Below are 19,486 nucleotides of genomic sequence, written 5' to 3'. Positions count from 1 at the left end.
CGCGATTCAGATCCGGTGGTAAATTCAGCGAAGTATTACTAATGCTAAGGCAATTGTTAACAAATTCTCTCAGTTGAGCCCGTGAGCTCACCTATCCGTCCGCGAAAAGCTAGAATAGCTCCTTAGGGCTACCAGCGAATAGGTAGGGAAGAAGCCACATTCATTCTTGAAATTAATTCTCGGTAGGCAGCAGCTTGGCTCTGCCCCTGGCATTGCTGAAGTCCATGGGCGACGGTAACCACTCACCATCAGTTTGGCCGTATACTCGTCTGCCTATAAGGGCAATAAAAAAAATATAAAAAAAATTTCAATCTGCTATCCAACCCTACAAACTCTAGGTAGGGCGTTTACTTGAAGGTGAATTTACGAACATGCTACAAGATATGCTGTAAGATTATTCTTCGCCGTTCTCATTTTTAAGGGTTTCTTCGCGTTCCACTCGATCGTGGAGCCGGTGTACCGACGCATCGAAGAAACGTTTCTGGAGACCGAGAAATGCGACCTCACAGAGGTTGACTTCCTGAGCAGTTTCGATCCCTTCGTTCCAGTTAAGAAAGACTCTCCTTATCTAGAACTATTGAGAGTCGTGTGAGTGATCGTTGTTTTTTTTTTTTTTGTTGCTTATATGAGTGGACGAGCTCACAGCCCACGTGATGTTAAGTGGTTACTGGAGCCCATAGACACCTACAACGTAAATGCGCCACGCACCTTGAGATATAAGTTCTAAGGTCTCAGTATAGTCACAACGGCTGCCCCACCCTTCAAACCGAAACGCATTACTGCTTCACGGCTGAAATAGGGAGTTTCTTTATTAAGTGTCTTATTGAGGAACTTGGATATCATGGTTACCGATGAACGTAATATCTCGATATCGAATGCGTTAGCTAAATCTCAATTAGATTCAATTAGCATTCAAATGACAGCGCTGTGATGCGATAAGCACTCGCCATCAGGTGGCAAAAGCCCTCGTCTGCCTAGTAAGGACAATAAAGAAATCATTCAAAGCATGGGAACTTTACGGCCGTAATAAAAGTCTGTTGCCTACCAGTTGCACACTACCGAAATATTATAGGTACTATCATAAAATATCCTAAATTATTGTTTTAATGTCATGAAAGACGGATGCCTTAAACTTGGCATCCCTACGTATCCAAACGTGTCTGTAAGTGGTTACCGAAGCGCATGGCTATAACCGCCACCACCCAATTTGAATAATGAGGTCTAAGTCTCAGTTGTATAGTATAAGCTTGCTTCTTGTGAGTCCACACGGATAGGTACCACCACCCCGCCTATTTTTGCCGCGAAGCAGTAATGCGTTTCGGTTTAAAGGGTAGGGCAGCCGTTATACTGTAAAATGTGACCTTAGAACTATATCTCAAGGTAGGTGTTGGCATTTACGTTTTAGATGTCTATGGGATCCGGTAATCACATCCAGGCCGTGAGCTCGTTTTTTTTTTTTGCAAACAAGCATACGGCCCACCTGATGGTGAGTAGTTACCGTCGCCCATAGACTTCAGCAATGCCAGGGGCAGAGCCAAGCCGCTGCCTGCCGCTTAATACTCTCCACAAGCCTCGTTTGAAGAAGAACATGTCATAGCGCTCGGGAAACACCGTGGAGGGGAGCTCATTCCATAGCCGGACGGTATGTGGCAAGACCTCTGGAAGCGCACTGTGGATGACCGCAGTGGCTCCAGGTAGTATGGATGAACTCTACTCCGGTGGCGGGCGGTGCGATGGTAAAAACGAGACGTTGGTATCATCTCGAACAATTCCTCAGAGCACTCCCTATGGAACATGCGGTACAAAATACAGAGGGAACCGAAGTCCCTCCGCAGACCCAGAGGCCCCAAACGATCCGTGAGAATGGGATTATCGACAATCCAAACGGCTCTCTTCTGTATGGAGTCAAATGGAAGATCCACCCAATCGTCCACCCATTTAAGATAATAAACATAATAAAAAAAAAAAAGTTTGAATTCGTTGTAGCTTCAAACAAATCCGCGAGTCTGGTATCCAGTCGGCACTGAACAGGAGGTACCAAGTGCCGAAGCCTCGTTGCTCTAACAAAGTGGCGGCCTTCAGCAGCGTCGGCATCGTCGACTTGAGACCTGTTCTTATACTGATGGTTTACGGTATAATATCGTCCTGTTTGATACTCATTACGGAGATATTGGTATTTAAAATGTAAGTATACTTATATGTATTTATTGATAGTGCGGATACCCAATGAATTTCTCGCCGGATCTTCTCACTATGTCAAGATTGCGATGCGGTGGTAAATTCTGCGAAGCACCGCTCTTGCTAGGGCACGTTTTTTATTATTTTATTGCTTAGATAGTTTGTCTAGCTCACGGCCCACCTGATGTTAAGTGGTTACCGGAGCCCATACACATCTACAACGTAAATGCTGCCACCCACCTTGAGCGCTTCTAACGTCTCAGTTTTTTTACAATACAACGGCTGCCCCACCCTTCAAACCGAAACGCAATACTGCTTCACGGCAGAAATAGGCAGGGTGGTGGTACTTAACCGTGCGGACTCACAAAACGTTCAACCACCAGTAAACTATTTACTTTCGATACTTGGTTTGTTCATTATTTTTTTTTGAAGGAGTATCAATGTAAATAAATGCCGTCACCTACCTTGAGACATGAGTTGTAAGATCTCACTTTTAACAGTACAACGGCTACCCCGCCCTTCAAACCGAAACGCATTACGGCTTCACGGCAGAAATAGGCAGGGTGGTGGTACCGTATTTCATTGGAAAAATTGGCACCCGCCTGCGGGATTCGAACACCGGTGCATCGCTCGATACGAATGCACCGGACGTCTTATCCTTTAGGCCACGACGACTTCAAATTTAAGTTAGCAAATTCTCTCAGGTTGAGCCCCGTGAGCTTACCTACCCGTCCGCGCTATGTTGGAATTGTATCATTATAACATTAGTATGATTTATAATATTAGTATGGATTTAAAAGCATGACGATGCGTTTGAATCGTTACTTTTCAATATTTCAAATGTTCACTTGAAATTGTTGTTGGCACTCTAAGATATATCCCATAGTACCATCAACATAATAGAGATGGCACGCGAATAGTTTTTCCAAATTCGCGTTTATCATACATACTGTCGTAGTATTGATTTCAATTACATTTGGTAAGTCTCAATGCACCAAAGAATGATCTAGAACTGTTATTCCTTAATTGATGCGTATTACAATAATAAATATATCGAGGGGTGAAGGGCTATTTGGTTTAAGCGACATTTATCTTTGCAATTAAAAGTGCCTTTTATTTTGTACTAGCTGACCCGGCAGTCTTCGTAGTGCCTCAATCGATAAATAAAAGACCTAAACGTTTGTATAAAATAAACTTAAAACAAACAAAAGGAAATCCGTCCGACGAGTGGGGGACATTAAAGGAAGAACAAAATTGTTATTTTTATTAAATTCCGAGTATTTTCATATTTATTTATCTTTTAAACCTTCTCTGGACTTCTACAAATAATTCAAGATCAAAATTAGCCAAATCGGTCCAGGCGTTCTCGAGTTTTAGCGAGACTAACGAACAGCAATTCACTTATATAAGGTCATAAGTATTGTCACACAGTAAAAACTTTTCTTTTAGAATGCTGGCCACAAAAAAGTTTATTGAATTCGAATTTCGAATTGTTCATGAAAATAAAAATGTATACTTTTAGAATTTTACTCATTTTTAAATATGGAGTGGACGCTTAAAGAACGCGTTACGCGCCAATTCAAATTTTTAACATACTGAAAATTTTGAATATAACCAAAAGATTCGTTTATCGTACCATCAAACGATACAATGAAGACTCTAGTGTAGATGACAGGTCAAGAAGTGGTCGCCCTCGGTCTGTTAGGACTCCAGCAGTGATAAAAGCTGTGAAGGCGCGAATTCAAAGAAATCCCAAACGTAAGCAGAAACTGTTAGCCCTTCAGATGGGGTTAAGCAGAACCACGGTGAAAAGTGTGTTAAATGAAGACTTAGGGCTTCGGCCATATCGAAGAAAAATAGGACATCGTTTAAATGCTCGTCTAATGGACCTGAGACTGAAGAGATGCCGCGCTTTGTTGAAGCGGTACGCGGGAAAAAAATATCGGGAAATTCTTTTGTCGGATGAAAAAATGTTTACCGTAGAAGAGAGCTACAACAAACAAAATTATAAGATGTACGCACACAGTAGTGAAGAAGCGAGCAACCGTATTCCGCGTGTCCAACGAGGTCATTTTCTATCTTCGCTCATGGTATGGTTGGGAGTTTCTTATTGGGGCTTAACAGAGGTACATTTTTGTGAGAAAGGTGTAAAAACGAATGCAGTTGTGTATCAAAATACAGTCCTGACGAACCTTGTGGAACCTGTTTCTCAAACCATGTTCAATAACAGGCACTGGGTATTCCAACAAGATTCGGCGCCAGCTCATAGAGCGAAGAGCACACAAGACTGGCTGGCGGCGCGTGAAATCGACTTCATCCGGCACGAAGACTGGCCCTCCTCCAGTCCAGATTTGAATCCGTGAGATTACAAGATATGGCAAAACTTGGAGGAAAAGGCGTGCTCAAAGCCTCATCCCAATTTGGAGTCACTCAAGACATCCTTGATTAAGGCAGCCGCCGATATTGACATGGACCTCGTTCGTGCTGCGATAGACGACTGGCCGCGCAGATTGAGGGCCTGTATTCAAAATCACGGAGGTCATTTTGAATAAACTTTAGTGTCATAAGAATCTATGTTTTGTTAAGTTCATTTTGGTATATGAATGGTTACATAATGAATTAACTTGTTTCAATTATTTTACATTAAACATGTGACAGAATTTATGACCTGACTAGGTATATGTAGATAGATTAGCATCAACAGTTTGACGTTTTTAATTGAACTTCAATTAATTTTATTCCATTTAAATATTTAGCTAAAGAAGTTTTTTTTTCAAATTATACTTTTATACTGGTGGTAGGACCTCTTGTGAGTCCGCGCGGGTAGGTACCACCACCCTACCTATTTCTGCCGTGAACCAGTAATGCGTTTCGGTTTGAAGGGTGGGGCAGCCGTTGTAACTATACTGAGATCTTAGAACTTATGTGGGTGGCGCATTTACGTTGTAGATGTCCATGGGCTCTAGTAACCACTTAACACCAGGTGGGCTGTGAGCTCGTCCACCCAAATAAGCAATAAAAAAAAAGACTTTAAATGGCTCTCCTGCAAAGTTGCAAAAATGTCGCGTAAATAGCATTTCACCCCTTGATATATAAAATTATAGGTAAATGAGAATCAAAGACATACCTTTTACTATGTAAAATATTTATTTAAGTTCAAAGAATGGAGTCGTGACCACAATACAAGTTACCGTTGAAAATATGACAACCAATTTTAAGTAAACATATGTACTCTTCATACACTAATTGCTATTGACCAAAAGTGCTGTTTCCGTTACGCATTAAAAAAGAAAAAAAAACATTGGATTGTAAAAAAAATGCATGTTTTAAAATGCACACGAGTCAATCACAAAAAAAATACGTTTTTAATAAATAATTTATTTCACAGAGCACATCACTAGACTCGCTCAACTCTGACACGTTGGGACACCTCAAACAAGAGAGAACAATCCAATAATTAGGCTTAATTTTATATATTAGTTTCAAGGTTTTTTTTTGTATTCATTTTCATCCTAAACCTGATAGAGAATAATTAAACGAATTAATTCGCAATTTATTCTTTAAATGTATTAAATATTATATTTATACCTGATAATTTTGAAAAATAACATTAATAACTTTCGTAATTTAAATACTGCCAAGTAAATTCTTTGTCGTGTAAAAGTCAGCATACTGATAAGTACTTAATTGGGCAGTTATATTGTGTAAATAAAACCATAATAAAATTATGAAAGTCTATCGGTGTGCGCGCGGAAAAACTTATGCTTAAAAATTTTTTGTAGTTATATTTATAATTGTTTGTTTGTTATCATATAACAACTAGACACTTTCTTGAATCTTCATTTAAAATCATTAAGCTCACCGTAATACTCGATAGTTGGCGCTATATCTGAATATTATTAGTTTGTTTTGGGTGATTTAATATAAATTGAATTTCTAAAGGATTACTCACGCAGACAAAGTCGCACGCACAACTAGTTTTGTATATTTTTATTGTGAACGATGAATAAAAACATGTAAATAGACAAATTGTTTCTTTTAAGCTATTGCATAGCTTCTATCGCGGGCCTTGAGCGTGGAGACCGAATCATGAAATTCCGTAACGAAAAAAACCTTACACCCCTCACTCCGCCTACCATGTAGCTCGCGTTCAACACATTCACACGTTGCGCTTGTGTAATGTTTGTGAATAAGTGCGTGGCGTGACGTCATACTGCATGTGCATCATGAAAAGTCTGCCCATCTCTCTCTCGCGCGGTCTAGCTTATGAGTGTGAAGGGAACAGTTAAGGTTTTGCTTTTATTAATGTTTAATATTGCGTGGTCTTGTTTTATTATTGTTTTAATATTAAATTGTCATTGTCTAATTATAATTGCATAAGTTGATAAAAAATGCTATGCAATAGTTTTACCGCGGCAGTTTCCGAGTGCCACACGTTTTTTTTTTAAACCTTACAGCGTCTAGTGTACATCGGGATGCTAATGGAGTTATGCGTTCACATTCACTTGAGTAGTTCACTGTCCTCTGATAGCTTCTTCTCCCTGACCAAGTTGTTGAGGTGTTCGATGAGCGCCTCTACGGACATCTCGCCGTGCACCTTGTTGTCCCGGGTGCGGACGTTCACCGTCCCGGAATTCTTCTCACGCTCTCCCACAACTGTTGGTAATCGAAATTAATCGACTGCATTTGTGTGGATGTGTATGCGTGTGTGTGTGAGTGTGTGTGAATGCGCGTGAGTGTGTGTGTGTGAGTGCGTGTATATCTGAGTCGTGTGTGAGAGTACGTGTGTATGTGTGTGTGTGTGTGTTTGTACTATTGCTTAGGTGGGTAGCAACGTTCTCATAGTATTATAAGAGCTTAATGCGATCGTCAAATGGCGTTTATCATGTTCGCACGGGTATGTACCACCGTCCCGACTACAACTGTTGCGAAGCAGTCGCGCGTTCCAGTTTGGAGGATGGGTTAGCCATTGCATAACACAAGTCACAACTAGACCTCATGTCTCAAGGAGAATGGCGACGTTCTCATTGCGATGCCTACGGTCTCCACTGGTCGACCCTAAGCTATACGAGTACGGGTACCCACATACAAATTACATTTAAAAATCTTGTTTGTATATTTAAGTTTTAGTAACACGCAAATAAAAGTGAGTATAATATTGAATTACCTAATATATAGTTGAACTGGGCGAGCTGAGCGTTCCTCACTTTCTTGTTGAGGGTGTCTCCCGCGTCCGTGTCTACCTCGGACATGAAGCCGGCAGCGAATAGTTTATCATTCACCTACAAAAAAAAAGATATCATAAATATCTCCTTAGAAATAAGGTGACGTGACATGTCCTTCTTTAAAAGAGGCTTGTGGAGAGTATTAAGCGGTAGGCAGCGGCTTGGCTCTGCCCCTGGCATTGCTGAAGTCCATGGGCGACGGTAACAACTCACCATCAGGTGGGCCGTATGATCGTCTGCCTACAAGGGCAATAAAAAATTAATAAAAACATTCAACAAAACTTGCATACGCCCCGTCATGACCTACGCAAGTGTAGTATTCGCTCACGCGGCCCGCACCAAAAAAATATACCGGTGCTTGAGAGGTTTAAAAGCACAGAGAGTGAATCTGGGGGATCCAACAAGACATGTTTCGGGGGATGGCGGCTTTGCGTGACCCCGTCGCGGTAGGTTTTTTTTAAAGGGATTTTATGACCTCGTAACTAAGACCTTTAGGTTACGTCTTGTTTTAATTTATGCTAGAGGTCCCGCAGTAGTCGAAATTCGACTATAATTAATTGGAATTGTAAGTTTGTACACTATTATGATTGTATCTTAATACTTCTATAATCACAAATTTCGCCAAGGTTACTCTATAAAAAAATATTAATAAAGACAAACAATATTTAATCTATTCTCAATTTGACCACAGACGTCAAGAACAAAAGTTTGACAATAAATAAATAGTATGCATGCGTGTGTGCGTCAAATACATGGTATGTAGTGTGTAATGTTTTCTTTATTGATTTAATTTATCTTTTATGCATTATTTAAAAAAAAAATATTAGCATTGTGCACTTCTTCTCTATATTCTCTATAAGTGTGGAAAATTTCATACTCCTCCGTCCGCGCAATTTTCGTAAAAAGGGATACAAAGTTTTTGCTTCACGTATTAATATATAGATTCTTATTTTTATGAAAAATTATAATACGAAGTGAAATGAAATGAAAATGATTAATTTCAGACATTAATTAACTGGGATGAAATTAAATGAAATGAGATGATATGGGATGAAATTTTAATATAATCTTAGTAAAACGGTGGTCATTTACTAAGTTTTTCAGTGGACTTTTTGGAGGATCCCGAGAAGTTGCGTCCAGCGGCATTGTTTCATTTTCCCACATTTGTGCACTTTCACAGATATTAAACAGTTAATAAACCACCGTTATTACACATTTAAACCTGAAGAAACACTAAATAGAAAAAATAAAACAAATCACACTTCACTCCTCGCGCTCCTGCCAAAAAGTCCTAAAGTTGACGTTCTAGTTTTGCGATCATAGATAATATGTAGATAGATTATAGTTAAGTTGCAATCTATTATACCATAGATAATACACATAATATCTATGAGATATACTTGAAAAAGTGTTCGAATTTATAAGATTTGCTTAGTGGTTTAAAATATAAATCATATCGTTTTATATCGATTTCGATTATATTTAGTTCATTTAAAATCCTGATTATTTTTGTTTTTCGATTGGAACAAATGTTCGGTTGCCACTTCTCGCGTTCCCGCCAAAAAGTCGCGGTCGGTTAAGAGAGAGACACGAGATATAGGTTAGAGTGAGATGGCGAGAGCGGTGACGTCACTGAGCACCTGCACGGCGTAGTCGTCGAAGGCGGGCCCGACGGGCACGACGCGCAGCTGGCGCGGGCTGAGCCAGAACGGCCACTTGCCGGCGTACGACTCGCTGAGGATGGCCACCATGCGCTCCACCGAGCCCAGCACCGCGCGGTGAATGATCACGGGACGCTTCTTGTCCCCGGTCTCGCTGCAACCAACCGACACGCAACACCAGAATTTAATAACAGGCTAAACTGAGAATGAGTGTCATCAATATAGTTGAAATCGCTTGAACGGGTAGGTATTATTGATAATATTTAAATAGCGTAAAGCTTAAGAGTACGTCTCGTGTGGTACATACAAAAAAAAATAAACGAAAATAGGTTCCCCCAGACTATATAACCATTTTGTAAAATCATATAATAATATATAACTGGGTGGGATGGGACTGCTATACTAATACTTTTATTTTTCGAGCCGTGGGCCGAACCTCCTACGGGGTCCCCGCGCCTAAGGGGGCGCGCGGGGTATGTGGGACTTGAGAATCTGCTGATGTTGGGAACAGACTGCGGGCCCAAGGAGTTTTAGGGCCCTACCGCACTAAACAGCTCCCCTGCACTCTTACACCCGACATCCGGTCTCCGTCCGGGGTCAGAACTCGGTCAGAGTAGGGAGGGTTCCCGCGGTCAACACTACAACCAGACCCGCGGCGGCACTCTGGGGTCGCCCGACCGACGGGTTGTCGAGATGCAGGTAGCGACCGAAACAGCCGTGTCCCGTGAGCACCTGCGTCGTTTAGAACGTGAGACGTCGTCGGTCGCGATTTACACAGCTCGATAAGACCGGGCGGATCGCTTCGACGGACCGTCGCTCGTAGGTGGGGTCCGCCAGGCGGCGAGACCACGCCTCGAGCACGGCACGCCAAGATTGAAGCCTCCCCACTTGAAATTCTCCCACGCCAAGACACGGCTTCCCCATAATCCGCAGGGAGCGCCTCCGCTTCTAGGTCTCAGGGAGGCGTCCCGGCGAGCACGTACGCCGTCGCGAACGAGACGGTGCGGTACCCGCGAACTGCCCTGACCGCAATCGCGCGCTGCGGACGTCGCAACGATGCGATGTTGTCGTGCCTCAGAGCGTGGCACCATACGGGAGCCGTATACGAATAATCACGTTTTTTTTCTGGGGGGAAGTCCTTATGGACTACCTCCGCGTAGGGAGAGGCAGAGGGGCGTGCTGGACTCGTACCGGCTAAAACCAACCCGGTGTCTCTCCACACGTGCGCGTGGGGCCGGGGGAATCGAAATTCTTCCGCAGCTACTAATACTAACCTAACGTAAGTCAAGTTGAATCTTTCGGGCAGCTGGAAGTCCAGCTGTATGGTAGCGCATTGGTGGGAGCGCCTCAACGCGTCCTGTATCGTGATGTCGATCTTGGGCCCGTAGAACGCACCATCCCCGGGGTTCAACTGCCACGGTTTGCCGAATTTGTTCAGAGAATCTTCTAGAGCCTGCAAGTATCGAACAATATTATATACAATAAACTACTAAAGATAATCGGGAAATTCCACTATAATCACTGTGAAAACAAGATCTAATTTCGTTTATCATCAATTTGCCTTGTGCAGGCGGGAAAAATACGCATTCCAATTTTTTGTTGGCAACACTAAAACTCTTTTTAGACATGATATAAAAAAAAATTGTTTGACAAACAGCGGAAGAAATAATACTATAATAATATTAAGTTGTACTGTAATTTTTCTTATTGGTAGATTCGTTTGGCTTAAAGGTCTCGTTAGCAGGGCATGATATCTTAGATCCAATTCGCAACAACTATTAATCTAACCATTGAGTGTATTGTGGGTCCGCAGGACAGTTTTATTCATTTCTACCGCAAATTACAAAATATTCAGGTTTGAGTAGGGTAGAATCTGCGATTGAGTCTTTGAGGTTAATTGTATGATGGCTAAGGTAGTGTTCGTTTTATGTGCTCTGGTAAAAGTTTACCATGTTACTCGTATGGTCAGTCTCAGGTAGACAACAAGCGTCCGTAGCAAATAAGTAAAAGCCCGATGTGACTCGTCAAATTTTTTTTATTGCCCTTGTAGACAAATGCATACGGCCCACCTGATGATGAGTGGTTACCGTCGCCCATGGACTTCAGCAATGCCAGTGGCAGAGCCAAGCCGCTGCCTACCGTACAGAGCACTCACCTTTTCAGCCTGGTTCCAGGTCTCCAATTCTCCGAGGTATTTCTCAGGCCTGGTCGAGAGTTTCAATTGGAACGTGAAACCGAAAGTGGAGTACACACACTTCAAGAACTCGAGGCAGCCGACCTGTGAACAAGACGAGAATATTTTAACCAAAATTATAAACATGTATCTGAATAAAAACATAAATCTTATTCCAATTAAATGGGGATGTTGTGGAGGAATAACATTGGGTGATAAAAAAAATTAACCCGCAAAAACTGAGACCTTAGAACTCATGTCTCAAGATGAGTGACAGGATTTATATTGTTGATGTCTGTGAGTTCCTGTAGCTACTGAGCACTATGTGGACCGTGAGCTTGTTAAGCCATCTTAGCAGTAAAAAATAAATTAGTAAAAATAAATAGAGGGGATCGGACGTTTGGGCGAAAAGGGCAGGGGAGTCGTTTAGTGCGTAAGGTCCTGAAAATATCTTTGGGCCCGCGGCCAGTCCCACATACCCCGTGCGCCCCCTAGGCGCGGGGACCTCGTAGGAAGTTCGACCCCCGGCCCGAAATAAAAAAAAGGTTGACAGCGGCTCACAATCTCGGCCTCGATCTGTTGCGGCGCGCAGAAGATGTGCGCGTCGTCCTGCTGGAAGCGGCGCACGCGCGTGAGGCCGGTGAGCGCGCCGCTCAGCTCGTTGCGGTGCAGCACGCCGAAGTCGGCCAAGCGAAGCGGCAACTCGCGCCACGACCGCGTGCGGTTGTCGAACATCAGACTGCGGGAACAAAAGCAACCCCTTCAACATTGTTTCACCTTCATAAGGCATCATCATCATTATCTTCATAAGCTGATGGTATTGAGAGACCACATCAGCGTAACCGGGCGAGTAGGTGAGCTCACGGAACTCAAACCTGACGACGTTGCTAACACGAACCCTAGCAAGAGCCGTGCTTCGCAGAATCTAACCCGGATCGGAAACGCGACCCACTGAGAAGATCCGGCGAGAAACTCAGTGGGCTGTGTCTGAGGGTTAATTTACTCGTCGAACGATGACCGGTACATTCTGCGAAGCACTGCTCTTGCTAGGCTTGCTAGGGCTAGTGTTAGCAACGTTAGTTAGAGCCCCGTGAGCTTACCTACTCGTTCGGTGAATCTATTATGACCGCTTGAGGTCACTAGGATAGGTAGGATTAAATAATAATAAAAAATAATAACAAAAAAGATTTCGTCAAATTTAGGTCATATTAACCAGCTCGCATTGTGTGCTAATACTGTACTCTCGTACTGGTGGTAGGGCCTCTTGTGAGTCCGCACGGGTAGGTACCACCACCCTGCCTATTTCAGCCGTGAAGCAGTTATGCGTTTCGGTTTGAAGGGTGGGGCAGCCATTGTAACTATACTAAGACCTTAGAACTTATATCTCAAGGTGCGTAACGCATTTACGTTGTAGATATCTATGGGCTCCAGTAACCACTTAACACCAGGTGGGCTGTGAGCTCGTCCACTTACCTAAGCAATAAAAAAAATATAAAAAAAATAGTGGTAACTTGTTTGATTTTCGTTTACCTACCTTTGATATCCGACATGAATATATTGTACTTTTAGCTTCCCAAATAAATGTATCTAAGCTCTAGCGTGTCGTGTTATCAACTCCACTTATAAGGCAGCTGGTATTCAATCTTCAATTGAGCATACATTGTGTGTTATTGCATGTAACTATGATTAGCACAACTAATTTATTTTTACTTATTTATTTATTACACTTCATGTAAAATTTACTTTGGCGGACTTAATGCCTTAGGCATTCTCTACCAGTCAACCAAAGGTAGTGCCGAGTGGATAGTGGTAGGTGCAATGAAATTTATATTAAGTTACAAAAAGTATATATGAGTCGTCTATTATCAAAGGTGGCAATCTGTGCATTTGGACAAAAAAATGTTATTGATATGTCCATACAGATTGATTTGAATATAATCGTCTCCGTCAAAGAATACGGTTCAAAACCTGCATTAAATAAAGGTTAATACTTAACCTGTTATTTATCTAAGATATCGTTCCGAAGAGTTTTGTAACTGCCAATGGAATACAAAGTCAATAATTCGTTTTTCTGATTTACCAATAATTGTCCAAAAGTCAGATTGCCGGCTTTGATAATAGTCGACTAATACATACATACATACACATACATTCATACATATATACATACACACATACATACATACATACTTTATGAATGTAACCTCACCAATGTCCGGGACAGTTCATCGGTTTCAAAGCGAACGTTTCCTTTTCAACGTCGAACGAGAACATGTTTTCAGCGTAGTGAGCCCAGTGACCTGAGGTCTGCCACAGCTTGGCATTGTACATGTTCGGGGTCACCACTTCATGGAATCCTCTCGACCTGGTGTCAAAAGATAGCATTGTAATTTAATATATTTCACAAGCATCCTAATATGTTAGTAGATTAATGTATATTTGTATGGTGTGACATGCAGACATGTACCAAAAGAATTAAACATTGTGTCGCAATGTCATTTACAAAGTTTCTATAATTATTAATTAATTAATCTATACTAGTATTATAATCTATACTAATATTATAAAGAGGAAAGATTTGTTTGTTTGTTTGTATTGAATAGGCTCCGAAACTACTGAACCGATTTGAAAAATTCTTCTAAAATATTCTTTACATCGCGTGCCCAGCGAAATAGATCATCTATAGATGATAGAATAAAATAATGTACTACGACTTTGTAGAGCACATTATTAATTACAAAAAGTGTCACGACAGTCTAACTATTATAGTTATTCCGCAATAAGTGTTCTTTTATTTAAAAAAATAAAACAATGTCAATGAAATTTTTGTTAAAGTCCCAAGCGGAGCCGGAGAGGGCCGCTAGTATATTAATAATTACTAAATGAATGAAAATTATGTGAGGATTTTTCTTATAATAAAACCATAAAAATTAATATATTACCTGTATTGTTCTTTAATGAAATTCACGAGTGTGTTGTAAATGTGAGCTCCACGTGGCTGGAAGAAACACGAGCCGGGAGACAGTTCGTGGAAGAAGAATAACTCTTGTTCCTGTCAGAATAGAACTAAGGTGTAATTTTATAACAAATTGAGATCGCGATCATTTACTACTACTACTAGACTTTTCACTGGTGGTAGGACCTCTTGTGAGACCGCACGAGTAGGTTCCACAACCCTGCCTGTTTCTGCCGTGAAGCAGTAATGCGTTTCGGTTTGAAGGGTGAGGCAGTCATCGTAACTATACTTGAGACCTTACAACTTATATCTGAAGGTGGGTGGCGCATTTACGTCGTAGATGTCTATGGGCTCCAGTAACCACTTAACGCCGGGTGGGCTGTGAGCTCGTCTGCTCATCCAAGCAATAAAAATAAAATAAAAAAAAAGCAGAACAACAAGGCCTGGTTTTTGGTGGAAATAAAAATAGTTAATTAAATTAATTTTACCCTTCCAATCTTTCTGTGGTCACGCTTGGCGGCCTCCTCTTGAATGACCTCCCATTCTTTCAGCTGTTTCGGTTCCGGAAATGATACACCGTACACGCGCTGTAAGCTCTCCGCTTCCGCTTTGCCTTCCCAGTACGTTGCCGAATTCTGATTGGAAAACATAAAAGATAAGCAAAAAAAAGCTTTTTATTTTTAACTAGCTGACCCGACAGACTTCGTAGTGCCTCAATCGATAAATAAAAGACCTACAATTTTATATAAAATAAACTTAAAACAAACAAAAGGAATCCGTCCGACGGGGGAGACATCAAAGGAAAAACAAAATTGTTATTTTTATGTAACTCCGAGCATTTTCATATTTATCGACCTTTTAAATCTTCCCTGGACTTCCACAAATAATTCAGGACCAAAATTAGCCAAATCGGTCCAGCCGTTCTCGAGTTTTAGCGAGACTAACGAACAGCAATTCATTTTTATATATATAGACTAGCGACCCGCCCTCGCTTCGCTTCGGAAACATTAAAAAAACACACATGAAACCAAAAAAAAAAATAAAAAAAAAATAAAAAAAAGTAGCCTATGTTCATCAGGGACAATGTCGGCTTCTAATGGAAAAATATTTTTTCAAATCGGTCCAGTAGTTTCGGAGCCTATTCGAAACAAACAAACAAACAAATCTTTCCTCTTTATAATATTAGTATAGATATATAGATTAATATTTTAGATTTGATGCAGATTTTGGCAATTGAATGATTCAGTCACTATTTTAACAACTATTACTATTCTGTTAGTTACTTGTGTCATTATAAAAAGGTGTCCTTAGTTATAAGTAACATCTTAGTTAAGCGCGGCTTCACCCGCGCCGTTTAGAAAAAATGAGTATGAGATGTTCAGGATAAAAGGTAACCAAAGTCCTCTTCTGACTTATATCTTGAAAAAATCATGCCTTTACGTTGAATTGTGAAGGATAAACACACTTTCATATCAATAATATTAGTATTGATTATCTATTCGGCAAAAAGGAAAATTAAAATACATCACCTTCGTAACTTTTAATGCTTTAACTTTTCCCGTGTGTCTCACGTGAGGTCCCCTGCACAAGTCTATGAGTGGACCACACCTGTACACAGTGGTCGTCGGAGTCTGAACTTTCTCATTCAATATCCGAACTTTGAACGGATTGTAATCGAACATTTCCAATAACTGTTCCTTTGTCAGTTCTAAACGTTCAAAGGGCTGTTTTTCTTTTGCAATTTTTTTTATTAGCCCTTCTAGTACGTTGAAATCTGTTGAGGATATCTGTAAAATATTTTAAAAGAATTTTGTTAGTTACTATGCAACTCTATTAATAAAATTTAAAGGTGACAAATTTAATGAATCCAAACATTTTGTTGTTAAACATTTCTCTGACCGTCACTCACTCAGTGGCCAGGAAAACTGTAATGTATCATAGTAAGCATAATCTGTAAAGTATTTGATACATGATATTGTATGATGACAATAAAGAAATGCTAGATAAAACTTTAATTCAGGTAAATTTTTTCAGGTTATAATTTAACTTTAAAAAAAGCAAAGCAACTTACCCCTTTTTCTGGATAATACATGTCATAGTAGAATCCTTCTTCTATGGGCGGCCCATAGCATAGACATCCTCCATACACCTAAAAATTATGCCACTAATTAATTCATTGTATAGTTATTACTTAGATGGTCTATAATTTATATAAAAAAAAACGAATATATTGTCAAATTTGTCTGTTAAATTGGTGGGTTATTTCAAGGTTGTGCGACTATATCCTAGTTTGATCCTAGGGAAGGGTTCCAGATTTTTGGCTGGGACCATCATCCTACCACGTTCAGCCTTCAAATCAGTCACATATTGCAAGTTGAGAGTTTCAGCAATGATTACTGAAAACAAATTTGAGATTCTTTTCTACTTAGATTTAATATTGTTGTTTAGAAATAATAACAATGGTATAATTATATTATTATACTAATATATTCAATTTTTTATTTATTAGCATACTCTTAAATTTCTTGTATTATTATGTAACGTACACTACTGAGATTTAATTAAAAATATAAAATATGTAGTATATTTTACATGAAGTGTAATAAATAAATAAATAAATAATTATGACAGTTTAATCATGCATACTCTTTCCATAGCTTCTCCCAGCATATGAGCAGAAGAGTGCCAGAAGACCGCCTGTGCGTCGGTATTGTCCCACCTTAGCAGCTCCAACTTACAGTCTCCTTCTAGAGGCCGATCTAGATCCCACAGTTCATTGTTAACTCTGGCTATTATTGTTGCGTCAGCCAAACCTTGACTGGAAATGAAACTCAATTTATTATTTTGTATTTCATGCAAAGTTTTGGCCTGTGATGTGGACCTTGATGGTATTTTACAGTTTTTAGGCTTAAATTATGAATAAATATTAATAATTTATTTTTGTTTTAAATCACAAAAGTGAGCAATGTTCTAATACTATGAAATTCAAAATTTGAAAATCAGGTCTAGAACAATATAAATCTGATTAATTTTGTCTTAGATAAATTAGAGATGTTTTAACTTTACTTACACACGAACATTTCACAGTGAACAGCAATAATACTTTATGCACAAAATTTAATAGTATATTCTTAGAAGCTTTCACATAAGCATACATAGTGTGTACATCCTTGCACACATATATAGCATGCTTCTTATTCATACATGCATGCTGATGTTAAAATGATTTATTGTTTCAAGTCAAAATATTATATAGTTGTTTTCAATTATCCATCAAATATATAAAGCTATGTTCCGCTCATATAATTTTACTTACAATTCACTCCAAAACTCGCTTGGGAGCAGGAAATAAAATATTTTGAGTTTAAAATAAATAAAAACTGGAGTGATTTAAGCAAGAAAAATCACACATTTTTAATGAGTTACTATAAAGTGCCAAAATCATTTTGTATTATCACATTTCTGTATTATTTACAGGTTTGCTACAATTGATTATTTAAAGTAATTATAAAAAACAAAACTTATTTTTTAATAACTAAAAGTTTTACAAACCTGATTCCTTTGGCAACATCATACGGTGTGGTTTTCCAAGCCTTAGCTTCTACAGTCTTCCCATCAGGTAATGTGACCACAACACTTATATCTGGCTTAGATGCAATCTGCTCAGTATATTGCGCCTTATATTTGTCCCATAATGTTATACGCTTCTGTATATACTCTGGCCATGGGTTCATTTCAGAAACTGCATTGGTATCTTCAGTTTTCTTTTTCTTTTCTTTCATGGCTTTCGTTTTAGACTGTTAAAAAAATTATAAGTTTTATATACTTTATTTAGTTCTTTTGTATATAGTTAAGATCATAATTAAAAAACTAATAATTTTTCCTTGGCTCAAATACATATTGAGTGGATCAGTAACTAGACGCCTACAGTAGTTAGGGTTCTAGGGTCGTAGGTTTGATTCTCAAATTAAAGATATATAGCATACGGAATCAACAGGTGCCTTTGCTCTGTATTTGGGTGTTTCAATACTATATATGTATTTGCATTTATATTTAAACATATATCGATATGTACATCATTACGTCATACATCTTTGGTATACCTAGCACAGTGAATCCCAGTTTAAGGGTAAATAACCAAGTATAATGTTTCCCAAATGATTACTTATTATTATGTTTATTAGTACATAAGTAGTACATATTATTTATTTATATTTATTTAAAATCTTATTAGTTACATCATATTTTTTTTAAAAGATATTAAAAATACAATTTTAAAAAACACTAAGTATATAAAAATAGATTGCCGCTGATGGCGGTGTCTACGACACATGCAACCAGTGGTCCGGACTCCAGAGTGAGAAACCTCCTCACAATGCGTGCAGTATAGAGGATAACTGCTTTCTGTATTAGGCCCTTAACCCAGCTGGATAATGAAAGTTTCTTAAGAGTACATATTATTATTATTATTACAATGTGAACACTACCACTAATTTGAGACTTTAAGAAATTAAACTTCAGTTTTAAGGAAGATTGACCATGTAGGGTAGAATAATATGCATTCCAAACTATTTTTATAAGCAAGGAATGGTGTAATCTCTTAAAAAAAAAACAATATTTTACAGATGCCAATAGCAACCCACACAGGTGGGTCGAAATGCTGGCTATTTCGGTAATTAATTCTAGTTTGAAAGATGTACGTAAGCTTGTAAGTATTTTATAATAAACATTAATACTTCATTTGCATGTATCAGGGTGGGTGACCTCTTTAACATGATACCTATGAAATCTAGTGAACACTTTAACAACAAGCGGGCCGTGAGCTCGACTAGTCATCTGTCAACCCTTCCCAACTATTAAAAATTAGAATTATATGACAAAAAAAAAGGAATATTGAATTTGATTTTAAAACTTCGTAGATTAGAAAATATGACCCATCAGAAAGTACGTAGATACGTTCATTTTATTGAATTAGTTTTGCACTACAAATATGGAAAAATCACTACGTTGATTTAATTAATTATTAGGTTTTTTTCTGACTATTTGCCTACAGACCCATGTGGCGTAAGCGTAGCCCTCTTTGCAGCGGACCACGCAGGCCCCGCGGAGGTTTATTAATTTTAACATCACTTATACACTACGAAAATTCACTTTTAACAAATATTATCATTTAAAATCCTGCCTTTTCGTTTATATTTAAGTTTTTGATATCTTCGGCAGCGGTGTCACCCATTGCGATCGTGTATCGTGTCCTATTTTGACAATGACAATGACAGATGACACAGACTTTAAG

At 39.3% G+C, this 19,486-nt stretch overlaps 2 protein-coding genes across 8 annotated transcripts in view; one reads left to right on the top strand and one right to left on the bottom strand.

The window, feature by feature from the left end:
• The window catches only part of LOC114239332 (ionotropic receptor 84a), a 21,461-nt gene extending 15,254 nt beyond the window's left edge, over nt 1–6,207 (top strand). For 4 of the 5 annotated variants that reach the window (XM_089735066.1, XM_089735069.1, XM_089735064.1 and 1 more), the window contains 3 exons: nt 422–588; nt 1,987–2,184; nt 5,567–6,207. In XM_089735066.1, the coding sequence (XP_089591192.1) occupies nt 422–588; nt 1,987–2,184; nt 5,567–5,579 (378 nt within the window). In that variant the 3' untranslated portion in view covers nt 5,580–6,207. Of the gene's footprint in view, nt 1–421; nt 589–1,986; nt 2,189–5,566 lie in introns of those variants that run through there. The other variant, XM_089735065.1, reaches the window with a different exon arrangement.
• ThrRS (threonine--tRNA ligase) lies at nt 5,307–19,486 on the bottom strand. Of its 3 annotated transcripts, XM_089735063.1 has the most exons (15): nt 19,249–19,456; nt 17,746–17,990; nt 17,510–17,527; nt 16,840–17,011; nt 16,265–16,342; nt 15,723–15,980; nt 14,682–14,828; nt 14,180–14,289; nt 13,447–13,602; nt 11,799–11,976; nt 11,220–11,342; nt 10,339–10,517; nt 9,044–9,218; nt 7,346–7,460; nt 5,307–6,834 (listed from the first exon to the last, which is right to left on the bottom strand). In XM_089735063.1, exons 1-15 carry the CDS (start codon nt 19,318–19,320, stop codon nt 6,680–6,682), a joined length of 2,181 nt encoding a protein of 726 aa, XP_089591189.1. In that variant the 5' UTR covers nt 19,321–19,456; the 3' UTR covers nt 5,307–6,679. The 3 variants fall into 3 exon arrangements, with proteins under 3 accessions (XP_089591189.1, XP_028025377.2, XP_028025376.2); XM_028169576.2 differs by lacking the exon at nt 17,510–17,527 and having other exon boundaries at nt 19,376–19,486; XM_028169575.2 differs by lacking the exon at nt 17,510–17,527 and having other exon boundaries at nt 19,249–19,458.

This window comes from Bombyx mandarina, chromosome 19 (genome assembly GCF_030267445.1).
Source record: "Bombyx mandarina strain Sakado chromosome 19, ASM3026744v2".
Classification (NCBI taxonomy): Eukaryota; Metazoa; Arthropoda; class Insecta; order Lepidoptera; family Bombycidae; genus Bombyx; species Bombyx mandarina.
Note: the sequence above shows the minus strand (reverse complement) of the source record. Positions and strands in the feature narration are given on the sequence as shown.

What these genes read in the sequence shown, in the direction of transcription:
- ThrRS (XM_089735063.1), bottom strand. Translation starts at nt 19,320, where the DNA reads ATGTTAAAATTAATAAACCTCCGCGGGGCCTGCGTGGTCCGCTGCAAA. An exon ending in GCTACGCTTACGCCACATGG is followed by an intron (nt 17,991 to 19,248) that starts GTCTGTAGGCAA and finishes TTTTTTTAACAG; the next exon opens with TCTAAAACGAAAGCCATGAA. An exon ending in TGGGAGAAGCTATGGAAAGA is followed by an intron (nt 16,343 to 16,839) that starts GTATGCATGATT and finishes CATAATTTTTAG; the next exon opens with GTGTATGGAGGATGTCTATG.